This window comes from Patagioenas fasciata, chromosome Z, assembly GCF_037038585.1.
Source record: "Patagioenas fasciata isolate bPatFas1 chromosome Z, bPatFas1.hap1, whole genome shotgun sequence".
Lineage (NCBI taxonomy): Eukaryota > Metazoa > Chordata > Aves > Columbiformes > Columbidae > Patagioenas > Patagioenas fasciata.
Genome location: NC_092560.1, coordinates 26,990,138 through 27,011,318, shown reverse-complemented (window position 1 = coordinate 27,011,318; position 21,181 = coordinate 26,990,138). Strand labels below are relative to the sequence as shown.

General features: G+C 37.1%; 1 protein-coding gene across 3 annotated transcripts in view; it reads right to left on the bottom strand.

Annotated features, from left to right (window-relative positions):
• TRPM3 (transient receptor potential cation channel subfamily M member 3) overlaps positions 1-21,181 on the bottom strand; it is a 275,279-nt gene that overhangs the window by 112,807 nt on the left and 141,291 nt on the right. For all 3 annotated transcript variants that reach the window (XM_071802596.1, XM_071802598.1, XM_071802597.1), the window contains exons 4-6: positions 17,744-17,957; positions 14,620-14,744; positions 6,497-6,668 (exon numbers count right to left, since the gene is read on the bottom strand). In XM_071802596.1, the coding sequence (XP_071658697.1) occupies positions 6,497-6,668; positions 14,620-14,744; positions 17,744-17,957 (511 nt within the window). The remainder of the gene's footprint in view (positions 1-6,496; positions 6,669-14,619; positions 14,745-17,743; positions 17,958-21,181) is intronic.

Below are 21,181 nucleotides of genomic sequence, written 5' to 3'. Positions count from 1 at the left end.
ACAATTCTTCCAGAAATGGGCTAATCAAAAGAAGAGTAAGAAAATCACAAGGTGGACCCACACAACCTAAGGATTTGGTGTGGTAACCTTTCTAAGAAATATCAACATGCTTCAGTGTGTGGAACTGACTGAGCAGTGCAGAGTGATTCTTGGGCAAAATACACGAGGTGTTTCTTGTTTGTTTGTTTAGGAAAATACAAACCAAAACACCGAGATCTCTAGAGTTTCTAGAAAAGAGGACTGTTGTTTTCATATGGTGTAGAGAAGATGAAGCACAATGTAGATAACACTTAAGGTGATAGTGTTGCAGCAGCAGAGTGAGAGATGAAAAGTAGTGTTGAGGCTCACTAATACACACCTGTTGTGGTAACTTTAACATAAATGGACGTTTAGCTTTAACATAAATGTACAGATTGTTCTTCAAAGCCTTGTGGCACAGTCCATCTATTCCAGAGCTGCATGCAAATGAATCCCTTCTGATCTACAGCCCACATCTGGCTTTGAAGAAATAATTTTGTCAATTTGCTGGATCTGTAAGCTACAAAAAGGCTAAAATACTGTGTTTGTTAAAGGAGTTTATAAAAGATCTATCACACAAAAGTTTATTCTGCCCTTCTAACCTCTACTAAAAGCACATTACTTCTTTCTAACACATACCAAACACAGATTTTATTACTGATGTGTATGTACTGATACGTGCAAGACAAAGAAAATGATTGTATGTTTCCAAAAATAGTTATGCATACACAAGAGCATGCTTAAAGTGCATGCTATGCTATGCCATGCCATGCCATGCTATGCTATGCTATGCTATGCTATGCTATGCTATGCTAATGCTATGCTATGCTATGCTATGCTATGCTATGTTGTGCTGTCCTATGCTATGCATCTCATAGCATGAAGATTCTGATTTTGCTGACAGACATACATGTTCTTCTGAAGAAAAATTTACAAGATTCCTAATTAATTTGCAACCCCTTTCATTCAAATTAATATATGCTACATGTGATTATCTTATGTATATAAATAATTTGTGTCGTCGTCTTTCTTCACTCCTCCAGTAAGATCATTCATATGAAGGAAACCAGGCATTTGTGATGGAAGTGCTTAGCAATCATGCTGTAAGTTCTTCAGGGATTTGCGAGTATTTCAGTTAGTAGTAACAATTCAGTTAATAGCAACAACTGTTGTGGAGTCTCTTTCCCTGGAGACATTCAAAACCCGCCTGGACATGTTCCTGTGCGACCTCACGTAGGTGTTCTTGCTCCAGCAGGGGGATTGGACTGGATGATCTTTTGAGGTCCCTTCCAATCCCAAACATACTGATACTGTGATCAACTGAAGGCCTTAATACAAACAGGAGTAATGAACGGCGTATTATAAAAATGCAAATGTGAGTGCAGAGACAGAAGGGCAAAACTTTAGGTAGGGTTCTTGAAGATGCTCTAAGTACTGGTATGGGTATTTTACGTAATATGAAGTAATTCTAGACCATACTTGTTAATGAGAATGCATTGTTCTGGCTAATCACAAAATTGGTGAAACTCACATCTTGTCAACCTATTGGAGTGACTTTGCCTGAAAGTGATTAACAGTCCTCAGATGAGACCTATTAGTTGAGTTGCTACTTTGGCGATTATTGTAATCTAATAATCTGTGGATTGGCAGGAATGAATATTTTATAACTTCTAATGCACATTTTTCAGATAGATTTAATTTGTGTCTCTGTTTGGAGGTGGGACTGATGAACCTGCTGTGTTACTTGGTAATGTTCTGCAGAAGTGGTAACAATGTACATCTTAGCAAATGACTAGGCCATTTTAGTACACTTCGTGGAAACACTTTGTTAGCATCCAGGAATGTCATAATTGGAGAATTTGCAATAGGACATGTCTAGTAATTAGATGCTTCATTTATTTCCTTTCTCTGTTTATAGATTACATAATCTGTTTGGTAATACATGAAGTTCTCTTCCTGTCCTGGCCACAGTTTTTTTCCCAGGATGGAATAAAAAAGACTAGCTGCACTTTAATGGTTCATGGGATCATAAGATATTAATTGATTTCTAATCCAATGCCAATATCAGTTTTCTGGTGAAAATTGTTCTACCTCTTTTATTTTACACCATTTCTTTTGAAACATTTCTTTGCACCATTGTGACCCATTGGAAAGAAGGTCTAAGTATACAATATTTGGGAAAAAGCAGCTACAAAGTGGACAAGGAAGAGAGTTTGAGACAGACAGGCTTGTTTATCCTTTTGAAAGGAAGTCTAACAAGTGATCTAATATCTGCCTATAGCTATCTGCAGTGGTGTTAAAAACGTGTTAGAGACACACTCTTCTTGCTAGGGCCAGGCCCTATGAAGGGAAAATGGCCACAAATTCGGGAGCTCCAGACCAGACACTGATGGTGGGGTGGTAGAAGTTTCCAAACATCCTGCTAGAGTCTGTATAGATGGTTGAATTCGCATTATTGGAGGTTTTCAGACTTGGCTAAAAAAAGCTATGGACAAGCTTATCTAGCATTGACAATAGTCCACTTTGAGAGGAGACCTGAACTGGGGACCTTCAGAGGTTTGCTCCAGCCCACATGAAACCTATCATTCTAGAATAGCTGTAAACCCTCTTGTGTTCAAGGCAGTGAGACAGCATTTAGTATTAAAAGCACTTCTAGAAGCACTGAATCAGAAATCAGCAAATGGTCAGAAGTGAGTTACACCAGCCTGACATGCTGTAAATCCCTACACGCCAAGAAACAGTATGAGAACAGCATCATAGCTGCGAACATGGCTGCAGTCCTCTTACAGTATCTGAAAAATCACACCTTCTGAGATGGGACATTTTATTGCATTTAAAATCTCTGTACCTCTGTTATGAAACCTTTCTGCTCATCAATGCAATATTTTTGGAATAAGATGAATTAAAATCGTTTTAATTCCACATCTCAATGTAATTTTTTTTTTCATGACCTGTCAAATTATCCATGCAATGCTGTACAAACAAGCCATGTGGCAGAGATGGCCACGAATTTTTCCTGCCTTCCAAAGCATATCTTAAGGTGATCTCCCTGCCTTAAACTCCCGCAAAAAGTCCAGGACTCAAATGATTTTTTTGGTGAATCAGAAACCAGAAACATTTTGGATCAGGTCACCTTCAACATTTCCTTTTGATCTTGAAACTTTTTTTTTTTTTTAAGTTGATCTTACTTTCAACATTTCTTACTATGAAATGATGCTCTTTGAAACTTCATGAGTTTGGGACAACTTGTGTCTCACTGCAAGAAATGGTTGCTGGTCTGTGTTAAAAATAGTCTTCACTTGCGAAAATAAGAAAGACCTGCCCTGAGCAATGAAGCATCAAATTGTCCTCTAGCTAAATGCACAGCTGAGCGACTCTGTCCTGAACCTGCAGTCTCAGGTTGACCCATAAATGCAATTGCACCCTCTGCTTGCCTCAAAACCATTTTTTAATTCCTGAGAATTTGCTGTGGAGAAGTAAGAACTATGGAAGTGGTAAAAGCTAAAAAGGCAGAGTGAAAACAGAGTATTCAATGAAATACTTTCTCTAGTGTTTATAGGGGGCATAAAGCAAGATTTTAATTATGATTACTGAATAGCACACTGATTCTGGAAACTAGGTAACTGCTGAAGGACTGAGAGTGATGCCATATTAGGAACAAAACCACCTGAGTCTTTCAGAATTATCTGGCATACTTAACAACCTGATATAAGTTTTATAAAAGAGACTGCAACTGTCTTAATCCATTTGAAGGGAATACCATTTTCTGAGTCTTTAATAGGGAAGCACAAGCTTGAAGTTTCCCTTTGTGAATAATGTGTGATCCCAAACATCCAGGAAAGCTATCACTGAACTGCAGAAAGATACAGTTGAAGTAAAGGAAAGTAAATAAGAAGAAATGACAAGCCTATCATGTAAAAGTCAGGCAGGCTTAAAAATAAGAATAAAATCTGCTTTCAGCACTATTGTCCAGCGACAGGCTGTGAAATAAGAAGTTACCAACTGTTTATTAGTTCCTAAATCTGTTCTGATTTTTAGCCCTCTGCTCTTTTGTTTGGTGATTAACTAAAAATTGTACCTTTTTCTGACTCTTCTGCAAACAAAAGTCTGATGCTGTTAGTGTTTTTACCCACTCCACATGCTTACTACTGGAAAATGGTAAGTAAAGGCACATGTGCATGCCTGCACACACACCTGTCTAGATGAAGACCCCTTTGCAGCAGGGCTGAGGATCTCCATTGCTCTGCTAGGAATGAGAGTAAGGAGAGGCATCAGAAAGTGGCCATCTATTAGGGTGACCCAGCAGGGTAGGTGGTCCTTCTCTCATCCATATGTTCACCTTTCTATTAACTACAGGCTGGGCAGGACTCAGTCACTTTTCCTAAAACAAAGGAAAATAAAACGTGGCAGGAACGTTTTGGATGTCACTGGACCAAGCTGCACAAATCTTACCAGCAACCTTCCTTCTTAACAGTTCTCACACATTTCTATTTTGAAGAAGTGTTGTTAGACCCAAGTGTACTTGTGTTCACAAGAGAGAGAGATTTGGGAAGGAGAAGTTAAATGATAAGAGAGACTCTGTCACAGACAAAAGGGAAGAGGAAGAGACAAACTCTTGGATGGGCAAGGGGATGGTGGCAGAGAGAAGCCAGAGAAGAGAAATCCTTCATTTTTTGGTATGTTTTTGAAGAGGTCAGGAAAGCATTTGACTTTAACTACCAATGCTTGGAGATTCATCCGCCAGTCACTTTTCAACAGATACGCATCTTGTCCAAACTTTAGGTTAAATCTCTCTAAAGATATTTATTTTTTAACATAAAGGTTACCTCAACACAATGCCATGCTGTCAACTGCAAAAGCTCACATTTTTCTTATAAGTGTCCTCAAAACGATTATTATTTATGGCACTGTTTCCTACAGTTTTATTACATCATATATGTCGTTTTCAAATGTGAATTTTTGTTGCTGGTCAACCTAAGATTTGACCATACTATCTTGGTTTCCTTAGGAAAAGTATATAAATGCACACACCACTTAGGCTGCACAAAAATTTGTGCATACCTACTCTGAGGAAATGCAATATATACTCTGATATTACAAAAACAATAAGCTTGTGGTGCGTGTAGTTCACGTAGTGGTGTTGAAAGGTGTAAGTAGCACACTATTTTGATTTAAGCACAGACTATACTCATCAGACAGAAAGCTTTATTAAGCATGACCAACATGCTTGTTTATGTTCACCCCATTGGACTTGCCTGTAATTCGTTATCATATGATGTCCAAGAGTCTAAATGTGTTTCTTAGTCTCATTCCAGTTTCAAGTGCCTATATCACAAAAACTGTCACTGTTCCTGGCCTCAAAATTGTATATTTACAGAGAGTTATCAGCAGAAAGGCTGTACATATGATCACTTTTGAAAAATGAGATCTGTTGTTACTAAAAGTAGCTTATACAGGTACCACATCGAGGTTTCTTGTGAGACTAAAAAAATTCCTGTCTGGCTAGTGTCCAAAGGAAGATTTCTTCCCTATGTACAGCCTAGGTTCAATTTCTAGAGCTTATCCTTTTTTCTTTTGATAGCACAAAGTTTTTAAAAAGTAAATGATTGAAAACAGAAACAAAAAAAAATCCAAAATATCTAGAAAGAAATTAACTCCCCATCTAAATTAAGCATTAGTACACTACGGAAGTAAAAATACTAATACTGATATATCATATTTCATTTTATGCAAGAACTGCTTACTTAGGTGACTAATTATTTTTCATTTTATGTAGGAAATGATTGTAAAAGGAAAAAAAACCAGAACTTTGAGAGAAAAACCGAGGCTTCAGTCTGATCATGATGTCGAATGTGATTGTAAACTATGAGGGAAAAGGACCATCTAACCCCATATTCTGTCTCTGACTGTAGCTAATGAACAGCTCTCTAAGAAGAACTGAAACCATAGTGCAAACATAAAGTAACGCTTCTATGGGATATTCTCTCTGCCTCTAGATATCAATGGCTCTGGGACTGTTTGAGTTGTCCCGTAATTTTTCCTGCAACCTTGCAGGATTTTATATATGTCTATACAGCTCAGTCATCTCTCTTCCAATATGCAAAGTCTTTATCATAAAAAGCTCTCCCTTAATTTTTCACCCTTTTCTCTACCTTTACTAATTCCACTGGATGCTTTACAAAACAAAGGGGATCACAACTGTATACAGTTTTAAGGACATGGGGGTACTAAAGATGTAAGTTGAACTTGAAGAGCCTTTACAAATATTGTTTGAAACTTAACAGTAACAAATTCAGCTATTGGTGCTATACCCTTCACCATGGTACTCTAAAATAAAATTTTATCATATTTTTTTCACCATTATCTGTTTTTATTAGCTCATGCTCCCCAGAATATACAGATCTTATTGCCTATTTAAGGCCATAGTGTCTTTAATATAATTGCAATTATAAAAGAATATAAGCAAAATGTTACTCACTTGTATTTATCTTCTGAAGTGAAATGTGCTTTTCCAGCTGTCTACGAAGTTTCACCTCTGCTCCATATTTACCAGTGGTGCCATTGTCAGCCAAAATAAAATGAGAATGCATACTGTTGAGCACTGTCAACTTACTCAGGGGATTGGACATCGTCTGGTATGGTCGGACCACCTGCATTTTAGAGATAGAGGGAAAAAAAAGTATTAAACAGAAAAAACCCTCTGAACTAAATTAATTATAAGACAGCAGCTGACAAGATAAAAGAAAAAGAAAAAAATTAACATTGTCTGAAGTATTGCATTCAAGCACAGCTGTCTTCTATGTGTAAAGTAAAAAATAACCTTAGAACTTAAACCGGTGTGTCCACCATTTGTAAACACTGACCTTTTGGATGCAGACACGGCTTAAAGAGTGTCCCAGGGTAATCTCTTCCAATAGCACCAATGGCCATTGTTTCAGTGTTAAGTCCAGGTAATGGTCAGTCCTCCAAAGGCCAGTGTGACTATACACACACTGTACACCCTTGTCTGCTGTTGCCTTTCAATAGCATGGCCATAAATCCTCACTACATCTGATTGAAATTTTTGATCCTTCCTTCACAGACCCCACCAAGCACCATGTCCCCTCTTCTAGATCATTCAGAGCCACCAGCTTGGGAGGTCCTCTGCAGACATACCAATGTAGGTGAGTTCCACTCTTGGAGAGATGTACACATGATATTACACCACTGCAAGAGCAGGTGATAGCCTTGGCTCAAGTATCGTTTATACTGTTTCTTTCGGTGCCACATTCATGAAACATTTATTCTACAGACGCATATAGCTTAACAAATATCAATATGCTGCTGGAATGTGTTCATTAATTAGCTTCTGCAGACACAGAAACTATGTGTCCCATGCTAAAATCAGAAAGAAAAAGAAAGTTCTTTCTCAAATGCCTGAGAATAAAATAAAATCAAACTAAAAAATCTACAGGTTTCTTAAACTGATACCTGCCCCATCTCTCAAAAGACAAAGGGCACAGGCCAACAAGATCTGGTATAAGAGGAATGACTTGAGCTGCCTGTTCATTTTATGATTACAATCTGCTGTGCAATTCAGTTCTAGTGACAGCTTGTGATTTGTTCCCAGGAATCACAGCTCAAAACTTTACAATGGTGACAGCTTGATCTGCAGTTCTAATGAGCTGCAACACCAAAGGCTTCACACATTGACTTAGTAATGCTGCTGCAGGGCAGATTAGAAGCCTACACTTTGGTTCTCTGCTGTTTAGTTACGAGTTGAATCCTATTATTAAGTTTTATAGATGTGGAAATGAGAATACTATTTTTTTCGATTGAACTGTTCACAGCACGCACAGTTCAATAGGCGAAATACTTTTTTTTGGTAATAAATTTTGCAAACCACACTGTCAGACCCTTTTCCTGATTAAAGGATAAGCAAAATCTTCAGGAAGGCAAGAAAATCCTATGCTTTGAGGCTGTTTCCTTGAGGTGAATTGCTTTTCCACAATACTCAGCAGATTTTCAATTTCTCACTCTCGCAGTTCCCATTTCTTTGTTCTTTTCAATCCCTTCAATTTTACAGGCAAGTTAAAAGGCTGGGAAAACTTTGACTTTAAAGTCTCCTCATCCTCTTTCTGCACTGAGACGAGGGCATAATATCCCCTGGCATCTTCCTCTGCAGAGCTGAAAGGAAGCATTTATGCTCAAGAGAACCCCTCTAAGTATAGGTTAATGAATGTGACAGCAGCCATGCTGTGAAGCTGTGCTCACGCTGCATGGGCTGAGGATGTTCTGTCAATAGGTGAGGAACTGGGCTAACCCCAGCAGTTGCATTTGCACCCTGAGCTGGCAAGAAAACTTGAATTAAAAGCACTGTTATTCTCTGTTTACATTCCCTGTGGGCACATGACACTCAGCATAGAGTAACTCAGCTCAGGGTAACTCACCACAGGCAATGAGCATGTGTCATGCGATCCAGTGCGTGGATCTGAACAGTCTAGGTGAAATCCAAGACTTTGCAATAAACTTAGCGTGTTCCATGTAGTGGTGGAAAAAGAGAGACATATATGCTTTGCTTCCCAAAAGTAGCAGTTGCTGTTCAAATTAAGTTTTCTCTGCAGCCTCACTGTTCTGGGGTACACTAGGGAATAGAGTAGTTTCTGGTTTGATTTAGAGGACTCTGGAAGAATCACAGCTCAAATTCTCCATATATGTTACAAATACACCAGTCCCCGTCTTTGCCCCAGGCATGCTTCCCACCTTGTAGTTTTCAATGAGAACGCTGAATCTCTTTTCCTTACACCTTTCCTTAGAGTAATTATTTCCTGACCAGGCCTACAAGGGGCCTCTGATACTTTGACATTAGATAAAAGATACAGTGAAACAAACTTGTGACCTAATTATTTATGGTTATTTGTAATATTTTTTTTCACCCAGCAATTAAATTAATTCTCAAAGAATAACATATTTCTGGAAGGACAATTGCAAAATATCTACCAAAACCAAGTCAAAATTGGTAATGACAAATCCAACAACAATAAAGTAATACACATTAATTGGTTGCCTGAGATTTGAAACTTATATCACTATTCTGAAACCTGCAGCAATCATAATCTTTCTGACACTGTAAAAACAGAGTATGAAAGACAGAAGAAAACAGTCTTATGCTATAAAATAACATTGTTATTCAGATTACTATGGAAGAATGAAGAGCAAATGTCTGGACAGTCACATGTACGTGTTGTCTGGTACACAAACACAGAACAGGTAACAAGAATGCTGGTCATTCTGACAAGACTCACCAGAATGTGTTTTAAAGACCATGGTTTAAAGTGATGAGCTCTGGCTACATACCTATCATTTTAGACAGCTAAATGATTTTTTTTGCCATATACATGAGTAGTAAGGAGACATTACTTCTAAGGTGAAGTCAATTCTTGAGGGCACACTTCTTGTGGTTTGGATAACTTTTGGTAATCTTGGGGAGGTAGGTGGTATTCTGAAAATGAAGGGAACTTGGTACTGGCAGAGTGAAGTCTTTTATGATGAAGCATTTACTGATGAGATCAGGGAGAAGGGAAGGGGGCAGGACTTGGTGTGTTGATGCACATAAGCCTTTCTCAGTTCAGATGTAATATGTAGTAAACAATTCCAGTTCATCGACCTTTAGGTTTTCTTCATTTTTTGTGTTTTCTGTACTTCCTGTTTCCTTTTACTTCCTTGACTTGTCTCGTAACTAGACATTGGCCTCACCTGTGCCCAGTGCCATAAAATGAATGATTCCCAAAGTCACATATCAGTCTTGTTACCAGATTCCAGCATATTACTAAACTTTCTCAAATAGCATTGGGTGATGACATAATCGAGTTGTTAACTATTAATAATTACCTGGTGACCCACTACAACACAGAATGACCCCAACTTTCCTGAAGAAGTTGCCTAGTCTGTTATTGTCCAGGGATTTAAAAAAGTTCACGTAAGCACCTTTCCCATGACAGGCTGACTTCTAACTTCTCTGTTGTGACCATACCCTCCAAAGTTTACCCAGCCTTCCAATTTTTATTTTTTTTCCTATTGCAACATCCAAATCAATACTGAAAAAAGCTGAAGATGTAACTGAGCAAGTAGAGCAAGACTGCAGAGTTCTGTGAGTACTGTTTGAGCATCCCCGAGAAAACATGGGTGATGACATGTTCTTACCTCCAGTTATAGTTAGAAAATTCAGCAACTGCTGTAGTATAAAAATTGGTTACTCTGCAGTCTTTTAATAAATCAGAAGCATTATCTAGAAACTCACCAAGAAAGCCAGGCTTTATTTTTTAACAAAACAAACATCAATGGATGTTTCCATCCAACTTATGTTTTGTCCAATATAAATGTAGTTTTTATAGAGGTTTTTATATATAAAGGGACAAATTCACTTCTTATTTTTATGATTTCAGCTGTGCAGAAGAGTAGGTTTTGAGTAGCAGTATATTCATTGTTTGAGTTTTATTAAATTTATTTTTTCTGAATATTCTGAGCAGTATAAAAGAATAGGCATCTGTTTTTAGTGAAGTTTATAAAGAACATGCACAATTGGCAACAATTGTGCCCATTTGAGTTCTAGGAAGTAAAAAATGCAATTTATTCCATAACATAGAGAGCATGAAAAGGGTTGATATATATTAAAATATATATTATATATAACATATATGAGACATTTACTATAATAGACACTATATTTGTTATATATATTATATATTTGTATAATATATTTTTATTACAGAGATACAAAGCTTTCTGTGAGAAAGTAGTTTTCTTTCAGATAACAATTTTTGCTTTTATGTAGGACTTCTATCTGCTTATGCACAAGTCTACAGAGTAGGCTTATATTTTGGGTTTTGCATTCTGCTGCACTAAATGATAAAAGCTGGCCACTGTTGCTTCCTTGTCACTGCTAAAAGCTTTCTTAAAAATAATAAGTATTCTACTTTTCTTCAAAAATTTCTGCTAAGCTTCAGTTTTGCCATAGTGTAGTTGTTGAGAGTAACCAGAAGATCAATGAAGTAATATAGGAAGAGAAACACATTATAATCCACAACTATAACAGTACTCTAAGGGAGATAAATAAAACCCAAGAAATTTGGAGGGAATTTAGGAATTTGGCTTTATGTCAACCTGATGGATCCACATGTGGAAGGATTTTCATAGCAGACATGGAAGAATGGATGTTACGGGTTTTGTAATGGTTCAGCATAGCAGCACAGAAGCTCAATTTTAGTTTCAATTAGTTCAGTAAGAAAAAGGTTTGTGGTTTTTTTTGTTTGTTTGTTTGTTTTTGTTTTTGTTTTTTGTTTGTTGTTGTTGTTTTGTTTTTTCCTCAAAACTTTAATTACTGAAAAATTCTATTTAAGTTAGTAGGTTATATGCTGCACCATCTTGACTGATCAATGACATATCACAGTAGGGTGAAAACCTCCTTTTCACTGAGTTGCATAATAACAGTGGTTTTTAATTGAAGTCTCAAATACTAGCTTCTTTGGACTAAAAATGAAACTTATTTACTGATTTTATCAAGCAAAAAGAAAATACTTAAATCAGTGTTCTCTGTAATCCAGGCATTGCTCCTACTGAAGTGACTAGGAATTAAACCAATGAGGACTGTACAGACTCTGAAAAGAAAGACATGCATGCTATGAAGAGTCACGGAGTGCACTCTTTTAAAGGAAGAATAGCTCTGTATGTAGGGAGAAACTGTTTTATAATCCAAGCTTTCTGCAAGACTGAGCAAGCCACCTTACTTTCTCTGTGCTTCTACCAGAAGACTGGAAATAAGGCAACTAACCACATTTCCCTTGCATGTTCTTTTTTCAAACTAGGACCTAAGCACGTTATGAGGGCCACTATTTTCTGCTATATTGTTTTTATGGTACTGGAGTAAGACATGTCTCTTTAGGGATTTTTAACCATCACAATATAACAAATGGCACACAGCAGTAATATTTTGCTTTACTTTGTAAGTTGTCTTTATGGCTCTGAGGAAAGCCCTTGGGATTCCAAAGAGCTGACTGATGTGGATGGACTGGTACATTTAATAAAGCTCCTCAGCAATGACTTTGAGATCCATGCAGGCCAGGCAAGGGCTGGAGCATCACTAATGTGGAGACAGAGCTCTGCTGAGCTTGCCTGACTTGCCACGAGGCATGGGGAGGCAACACGTGTGGGGTTGGTCCAACAGCAATAACTGCCCCCCTGCCCTCCCCAAATCCCATTACTAAGACAATTCTCTGTATCTGTCTGGTGCTGGAAGGGTATGTTTTGACAGTTCTTCAGTTCTGATAATAATTTAACTAGACACAGTGCATACAGGCATAAAGCCACATTGATGCCGGAGTTCAACAGGCTTTTTACTATTGGTTGACTTTTTTCACCCCTGCATAATCCTTTGTGGCCTTTGTTTCTTGCTTAATGATGATTAATTTTACATGCTTATGGTACTATTTATATTTCCCCTTCTTGGTTCATTTCACAGCATTCATCTCTAATGAGCCAGTCAATATAGTACACTTTGATTTTCAAAAAGCTTTCAAAAAGCTTCCTCACCAAATGCTTCTAAAGAAACTGCACACACTGGATAAGAAGGAAAGTCCTTTGAGGGATTGGAAACTTAGTAACTGGGAAAAGCTGGGGGGAAGGGAGGGAAAACCGTTAGAAGGAAAAACTAATTTTTGCAAAGACTGAGTGTTACTAAGAAGATTTAGTGACATAAGTGGCCTACCTCAAGCTGGGTCATGTTCTGTTCAACGCAGTTGTAAGAGATTTGGGGTTAGTAAGAGAGTAAAAAGCTTACAGATATTTCAGGGAACTATGAAGAGTTAAGGAGAGTCTTCATAAGGCAGTCTGACTAGGCAATAAAATGGAAGATGAAATTCAATATTGGTAAGCATAAAGCAATATCATTACATGTGCATTAGAGATGGATGAAACCAGATGTGATTCAACATTGCATCATGCCATTGATCAGACATTTAATGAAAATATTATGGGCAAGGAGGTTCAGAGGAAAAGTTTCAACTTTGTCTATCACAGATACATTTTGGAACTACTCTTGTCCTTAGTGGTGATCCTGTAATTGTAATCCTACTGACAGAATTGTGGCTGCATTAATGGAAGACTACCATTATTGTTTCATTTATCATTTTATAAATGTTTGTCACTTTCCATTTGATGATCTCACTAAGTATTAATGTTTTTTGGTCTACCAGAAATAATTTTTTTTTTTTTTTTTAGAACAACTTCTGGTTTTCTATTACTTTGGAAGGATATTTACAGGGAAACACTCCTTAAAGAAGTCAGAAATTGGGGAGGCTGTTCCATTCGGCTGAAACAGCTGGGAAACTTCTTTCTTCAGATGCTTTTGTAAAAGAAAACTCCAGAGCCCCTTTAACAGGTGGTGACTAGCTGGGAACAGAGGTAGGTAGCTTTCCAACAGGTAGAAATAACTAGTGGAGGAATAACAATGTCCCAAAATTCACAACTAATGTGACCTCTTTTCTTGCCTTCTGTCTTCTTGAAGTGCTTCCAGAGCTACATGCATAGTCAGTAAAGATTGCTTATTTGATACTGATGTGTACGTTACACTCTATAACAAGATGCACCTCATCTTTATGATTAGCTATTTCTGATAGTCATTTTTCACACTGTATCTCAGAAGAGTTAATTAGTAACTCAGAATTACCGCTGAAGATTCCCATCCTGCTTGTTTGTATATATTGGTAACTCTATTATACAGCACTGGTGATATTAGAGCACAAAACCCTATGCTAATACAATTCCCCCTAATGGCTATACTTTAATAGCGAACTGCAATGAATTCCAGTTGGATCAATTCTCATTGTGATACCTTCTGAACTAACTTATAATTGAATCTTCTTCTGCTCCCCATCTTGCTAATGGATGAAGATACAGAGAAGAATGGTTTAGAGTAATGTAGACAAAGAAAATGTTCATTATGCAGAATGAAGACTCTATCTCCTCTTTACTCAGAGTTGGCAGCCAGTACTCAAGTAGATTGCTTGGGAATAAAACAGAGGTGAAGAAAAAAAAAAGGGCACAGAAAAGCTTCAGGTAATAAATATTCAGGTAATAAATAACCAGTTTAAGTAAACTATTAATGTATTTAAAAGTCCAATACATTTATAAGCCTCTTCACAACTGCAGTAATAAAAATGTATAAGATGGAACACATTACAAGAGGGACAGTTTGCAATCCTGAATTTAACCAATATATCATAATATTGTTTCAAAATAGATTAGGCTTCAAGTTTTACAATCAGTGTTTTCTTAGGCTCTTTTCAGGGTTCACAGTGTTCTAAGTATGAAACTTCAATACGTTTTCAAGAATAGCATTTAATGAAATTTCTTTATACTTTATTTTTAAGGAATGTAGAGTGCTGGAATTTTTATTGTTGCCACATCAAAACTGCTGTCAGCCATAATGGAAAACCTGTATATGTATTGATTTTTTGCTGCAGGCATTAATTCTGTGAGGAACTGTTAAGTGAAGGATGGAGAGGAAATGAAAAATAACTGGAAGATATATATATGTGTGTATATATATGTCCGTATAGGGCTTACATCTTTGCCAATCAGATCCTCTTGATTTTCCACAATCCCCCAGGGAGCTATACCAATGGTGCAGATCTTCCCTCGAGATTTTGAGGCATGATCTTTCAGTGCATCTCCAACATGCCGAATGACTCCTGGGAAAGAAACAGCATAAAACAGAAATTAGTAATTATGTCCTTTTCATTCACTGTTGGTATGGATTTAGTATAGAATTCTTTTTCAGGGAACACCTATGCATACACTTACAATTAAGTAAAGCTATTTATATATACCTACTTATTATTACAGGAATACTGTATGTCTGTTTTATCCAACCTAAAAAGTATTAAATGAAGTAGCAAGAAAATAAATTACACAGCTCTAGAAATAAGAATGGAAATGTTGACAGCTGACTGTAACTTGTTTATCTGCACTTGTGTTCACAAACATGTGCATGCAAGCATTTGAATTGTTCCCAATGGCAGGAAGAAGCACAGGAATTAAACCCCCATTCCAAAACCCTCCCAAAAGTGTAGCTCACACACAAATGTTCCCTTCTGTCTGAATAAAGGATGGAAATGTGAAAACATCATCACACTACTCTGTGGTGAACTATTCTACTATTCTTTCCAAACAAACTCAGTCACCTGAGATAACTTCCAGTGGAGTATTAGAAAACCCCCAGGGGATCAGTGAGAAAACAGAAATTAGCACAGAGAGAATGACTGCTTCCCAGTTCTCCTCCAAGTGCTTTCTGATAATGTTCCTTGTACATTTTAAGGCAGCTTTGTCAGTCTTTCAGTGCTAACTCTGTGCAGAGGACAAGTGCCATTCCTCCTTCCTTTTCATAAAATATTTTTTTTTACCTGTGTATGAATAACTGTTTTTGTGATGTGGCTGCACTGAAGCAGACCTGTGGATTTGCTGTGGATGTTATCTGCTACTCAGTTTCTGTGTTTGCTTCTTGTACAAATTGCATGATTTCAAGATGACTGGATTGGAATTACAACAGTCACACAACAGATGTGATTTCAGTCGTAGTATTTCTACACTGTAAACGAACCATGTAAGAAAAAAACCCACAACATAACCAATAAGTCCTGGAGTCCAATTTCCCTCCTGGGGTGAAAAAGGGAAAAGAGAAACAAAAAACAAACCAAACTTGTACCTGCCATCAGCTATGAATTAAGCTACGATCCAGCAACACAAAGAATCAAAGCAGAAAGTCTGTCCAGACTGCAAGTACTTCTGATATTTAGAAAAATCAAATTGCAGCATGACATGACTATTCAGAACAACTTAAGTCTTTTAACCTGGTTATAGCCAGGTATGTACCATCCCTGTCACATCACTGAATCTCAGTTCAACAGCAGTATTCCAGGAGTTTTCAATTATGCCCTTCTCTAGGAGAAATCTGATTTAAAAATCCTTCATCAACAGAACAGATTGTACTCAGAAATAATCAGTTTGTACAATTTCACATAGAAATAAACCACTTAATTTTCACCTACACAGTTCGAAAACTTAGCCCCAAGCAACCAACTTATTTGGTCCAGAAATGAAACACAGCAATAAGAGGTAAATGATAATGCAGAACTGCTTCTGGAATTATGTTTTTAAAACAAGGCACAGCAATTTGAACTTCATTGTTTTGTCTAGGTAGTTTTTTACTGCAGGAAAAAAATATTTTAAAACAGTAATTATGTTGACTTTCCTGCCTCATTTGTATTGTTTTGGCATTTGCAACTATGATGATTTGAAAAATCATATGAAGCAGTTGTGCATTTGCCAAATGCAAATGTTATAGTCAGTCATTGTTTACAAAATTTCTGCAGTTTGATTTCTACAGCTCCTGTGGTAATCCTCTCCAATGAGTGTACAATATCCACAGTTTTCTAATGTGCTTTTAACTTAAAATTTGTATCTGTTCTTGCCATTGTCACTACAAGAGTATCAGGCAACTAATGTAACTATTGTCCTCGCAGTACACAGGTCAACATTTAACCTGATTTTCTTCCTTGTTCTGCAGAGAGGTGAGGGGATATTACATACATATGAGTCTGTCTATTTACCTATCTAGCATGTTGAAATCTATGCCTCTTCTTTGCTATTTGTATTGCCACAGTGATAAAACTGAATATTGTTTCAAATTTGATGTGCTCTGAAAACTAAAAAGCCCAAGACTCCTATTAGACATTCATATTCAAATATGTAGATGTTAATTCACAATGCACTAAAATTAATGCAAGATAGAGTGATTACAATGTTATCCATAGATAGTAACAGGATACGCTGTGAGATCACTAGAGTAATAAATTGTAGCTTTGTTATTGCAGCAAATGAGATGACATGAGAATTTACAATTACATGTCCTAGCTCAAAACTCTTTGCATTTATCTCTAGCAAAACTCTCTGACTTTCCTCTCACTCTTTCCCCCTTTCTGCCTCCTTCAAGGAGAGTAACTGGGAAGCTACTGCTCAACCTTTTCTATGTGGGGAACTATGCTTTGCAGCTTATTCCCCAAATCTGGATGCTATCTCCCAGCAGAGCTGGGCAGGCTGATCTCTTGGGTCATTAGGACACCCATATGGTATTTTATAGACGTTCTTAACTTTGAATAGAAATGGCAATGTTATCGCTCTTGCCACAGGGTTATTAGAAAAAAATTATGCCAAGCTGCTTACAAGCAAGTAAAAAGCGACACTTAGAAAGTTTTCTACTACATCCAGAAAAGAGACCTTTTTCCTTTCATACTTCAAGACATCTTATAACATAAAATAAATTTGTTTTCTGGATGAAAATGTTTTCCCCTTTATGTAATAAAAGTTTGACTTCTTCAGTTTCTGGGTAGTAGTCCCTCCCTGTAGCTTAGTGTTGATCTTATAAAGTCTTCACTGGCAATATACTAATATAATTGCCTCACAGGAGGTTTTATTTTCAGCTCCCCAGTGTGCCTTTCATGCTTTAGCAAGCCTTTTACTCCATGGTAGCTGCCGGGATGGTATGAACTTGGTATTTTCTTGTTTGCACACAGTACAGCCAACACTAATAAAACAAAACATGGAACAACTTCTTAATCTCATTACTTCTATTTTTTTTCTGTGATGAAATCTCCTAGATGCCACTGTGCTTTCATTGCAATGTTGCTGTTACCTGTGTTTACTCCTCCAGTGAATATCCATGCTCCAGTTGTCATAGCAGCCTTAATGAGGCCTTTTCCAAAGACTTGCTTGAGTTTTGGCTGAAGTTCAAAATTCTGAAGGCCCCCATGCACAGAGATGAGAAGTTTAGGGAGCTCCAGCTGCCACTCTTTGGTCATCAGATGCAGAAGAAGGTCAGGCTTTGTGTCAAAAGACACACGCACATACTGCAGAAATAGGGGTGGTAGTAGAGAAAAAAACATTGGTTATACTCAGTTGTCCCTAATGCATATGATCTATGCCCAACAGATCACTGAAAAAGGCAACCTTTGTGACAAAAGCACTAATTGCTAACTTGATGATTTTTCAGAAGTTAGGAAACTAGAAACAACAGAACACTTTCAATTCGCAGGCTGGACAGTTTTCCTTTATTTAGGAAATTAAGACATTAATTGTTTCAATATGCTTAGCAATGCTTGAAAGATAAATGTCTTTAATTCATGGCTGCAAAAACTGAGGTGAAAATTCAAGTGATCTGCCAAAGATGACCTAGGTAGTCAGGGACACAACTGTGTGACCCTCTCGAAAGGTAGGAAATAACAGAAACAAGCTCAGTTGTTCATGCACAGGCAAGTTTAAACTGAGCAAGACTACTAAACAGGTACTTCTCAGATGAATGAGTGCTAACTTAGGACTTACAGACTGATTTGTATAGATCCAAGAATTTGTCAAACAAGACCCAGGATCCAAAAAGTGCTTTGAAACACTTTTACACATTTCCAGTTCTTGGCTCTTCTGTGCTACATCTGCAGCATTTTGCCCCAAGGGAGACCATGCCCGCCTGTGTGTGCTCAAAAATAACAACTGTGTTCAACATTTCTACAGCACTACCATGTTCTTTCTGTTGCTGATGTATTAAGGGTTTCATAAAGCCCATGACAAGGCAGATGATCATTTTTGAATCCTAGTTGCATTGCAGAAACATGCCGTAAGAGGGTAGAATTCTTTCTATAGCTGGTAAGATTTGGAAGGACTCTATTATTTGAATAAAAGAGGTTATTAAAAAGCCCCTCATCTATGCAACTTCTGACTGAACCAGTCCATATAGAGTTGCTTCAGTAGTCTTTCCCTTGACAGGTTGTCAGCACAATCATCAGGTTTATAACTCAGGCATGTTTTCTTCCAGGCAGAGGAATGCCTAGTTCTAACTTTTTATTGTAACATGCCAGGTAGTATAATATTCACACATACTATGTAATAATTTTGTCCCTTTTGAACATATCTAATCACTATTTCTTGCCAAAAGACTGTTCTTTTTTTTTTAGTGAATTGTATGACAGTAAAGTGGACTCCTTTCTAGAGAAGAAGAAATAAGGACTTGATTTTTTCCAGAAGAAATTGCTAATAAACAGGTTTCTTTCCAAGAATGAGTTCTTGCACAGTGAACATACAATCTGGAAGCAGAAACCCACTTGGGCAAATAGTCACAGGGAAACAAGGGAGTATAGCCGAACCTAAAGCTGAGCAAAAACTTGGGAATGCACATTCACCCTCCTGCATCAGTGACGTTCTCTGCAGTAGCCAGTCAAATTCATGACAGCTGATGGACAATATTCATATCTCACAGGAGCATAACCTACCCTTGAGATTATAAATACATGATCTTCATCCTCAGTAGCTACCTATTCACTTTTGTGTGGGAGCTGAGAAAACCTTTCATGATATATAACCCTGCTGAACCAGATGGTGAAACTAATAATTTGATTAAGATTCAAGGGTTGTCAAAGTTTTAGCACACCAGACGGATTGTAAGGAGCCTGATCCTTATTTCCTTTGTTCTACCCTTAGGGAGACCTGAGGTTGCAAAAGGCAATGCATTGTTAACACTGCAGGCATTGATAGACAGATCACAGCCTTCAGGGAAGCTACACGAAATCTCTGCTGGTCCAAGTATGGAGATTATGTTTTGAGATCACTGGTACTTTACTCTCTTTTTTTTGGTGAAAACAGAACGGGAACTTTAAGAAAATAATTAAAGTGAAATCATAGTAGTAATGTGCATAAAAATTAACTGAAAACAGAGGCCACTGCATCATCTGGAATGACATTCAGATGAAGGCACAAGTGGCATCAGATGTGTATTATCTAATCCAGTCACTGAATGTTTTTTCAATTCTCTAGCACTATTTTAGACCCCAGAATTTGTGGCTTCATTGTCCTTCTTAAGATTATACATTAATTAGCAAAAATCTGTTCCACTTTCTTATCCAGTATGACCTCTGAATTTCAATAAATATAAATCTATATAGTGAATCACGAAGTTGGAAGAAATACATTCTTACATTTATTAGAAATGTAGACATCTTTTATTACAAACAATGGATTTCTCCTTATATGGCAGACTAAACCCCTCTATACTTAGGATTCATTTTACTTTATAAAGAGGAAATTTAAGAAAAAAAAATCTGAAAGTTTTTTTCATGCAAATTGAAATATAAATCATCATGGATAAGCTTTACTCTTTTAGAAGTAACTTGGGAAGCACAGAGCTGCCAAACATCGTGATTTTTCTTCTGTGCTTAGACCTACATTTTTATGATTGTCCATTTCATTTTTGTTCTTACAGAGACCATTTTTCAGTTTGCTATGCTTGGGATTAGTATTTTGCCATTACTTAATATGTTAACTACTAAGTATAAGAGAATTCTTTTGTCATCATATTCACAGTGTGCATTAAGTTATGAATAAACACTTCAAAGGCAACTTTCATCTGTATTAAAAATTTCTTTCAATCTTGTAGCAGAATATTTGGCCTTTTCAGTTTTTGTTTACAATCTTAATGAGTATTTCAGCCATTCCTGAATTATTTTGCCAGAGCCTCCAGAGGCAGATTTAAATTTTAAATGTAAATGTAAGCTGCTCTGTTATCCTGAAATTCCATGTGTGATGTATCTGTCACCTGTAGAAATGATCACTTCTAACGAGAGCTGATTTAATCAGTTTTTTATGGGAATGGTGTATGGATACAATGCAAGAATACAGTTGTGTGTCAGAAAAGCAGGGTAAGATAGGAAGCGAAAGTACAGTTTCGAAACACAAAATATATGGACTGACCTGACTGATGTCAGCATAATACTGTGAAACAATAAATCACCAATTTCAAGCCATTGTGGCCATTTGATCCCTGAACTAGCACCGAAGTAGTCAACAAGGGTGCCATTTGATGGCAATAGTTGTTTCACTTTTTTATCAAGTGATTTCCTAAAAAATAACTGCCCATCATCAGTCAAACAGAAGAGACTTGCAAGTTGAGTCATAAAATTACTGCTCTGATACTGAAGCACAGTTGTTTCATTACAGTATATGGTGAATGATTGCAGATGAGAGTCTCAGTGAATAAAATAGAAAGATTCAGAATTTCATTGTATTTCTTCAAAGAAAATATTTTCAG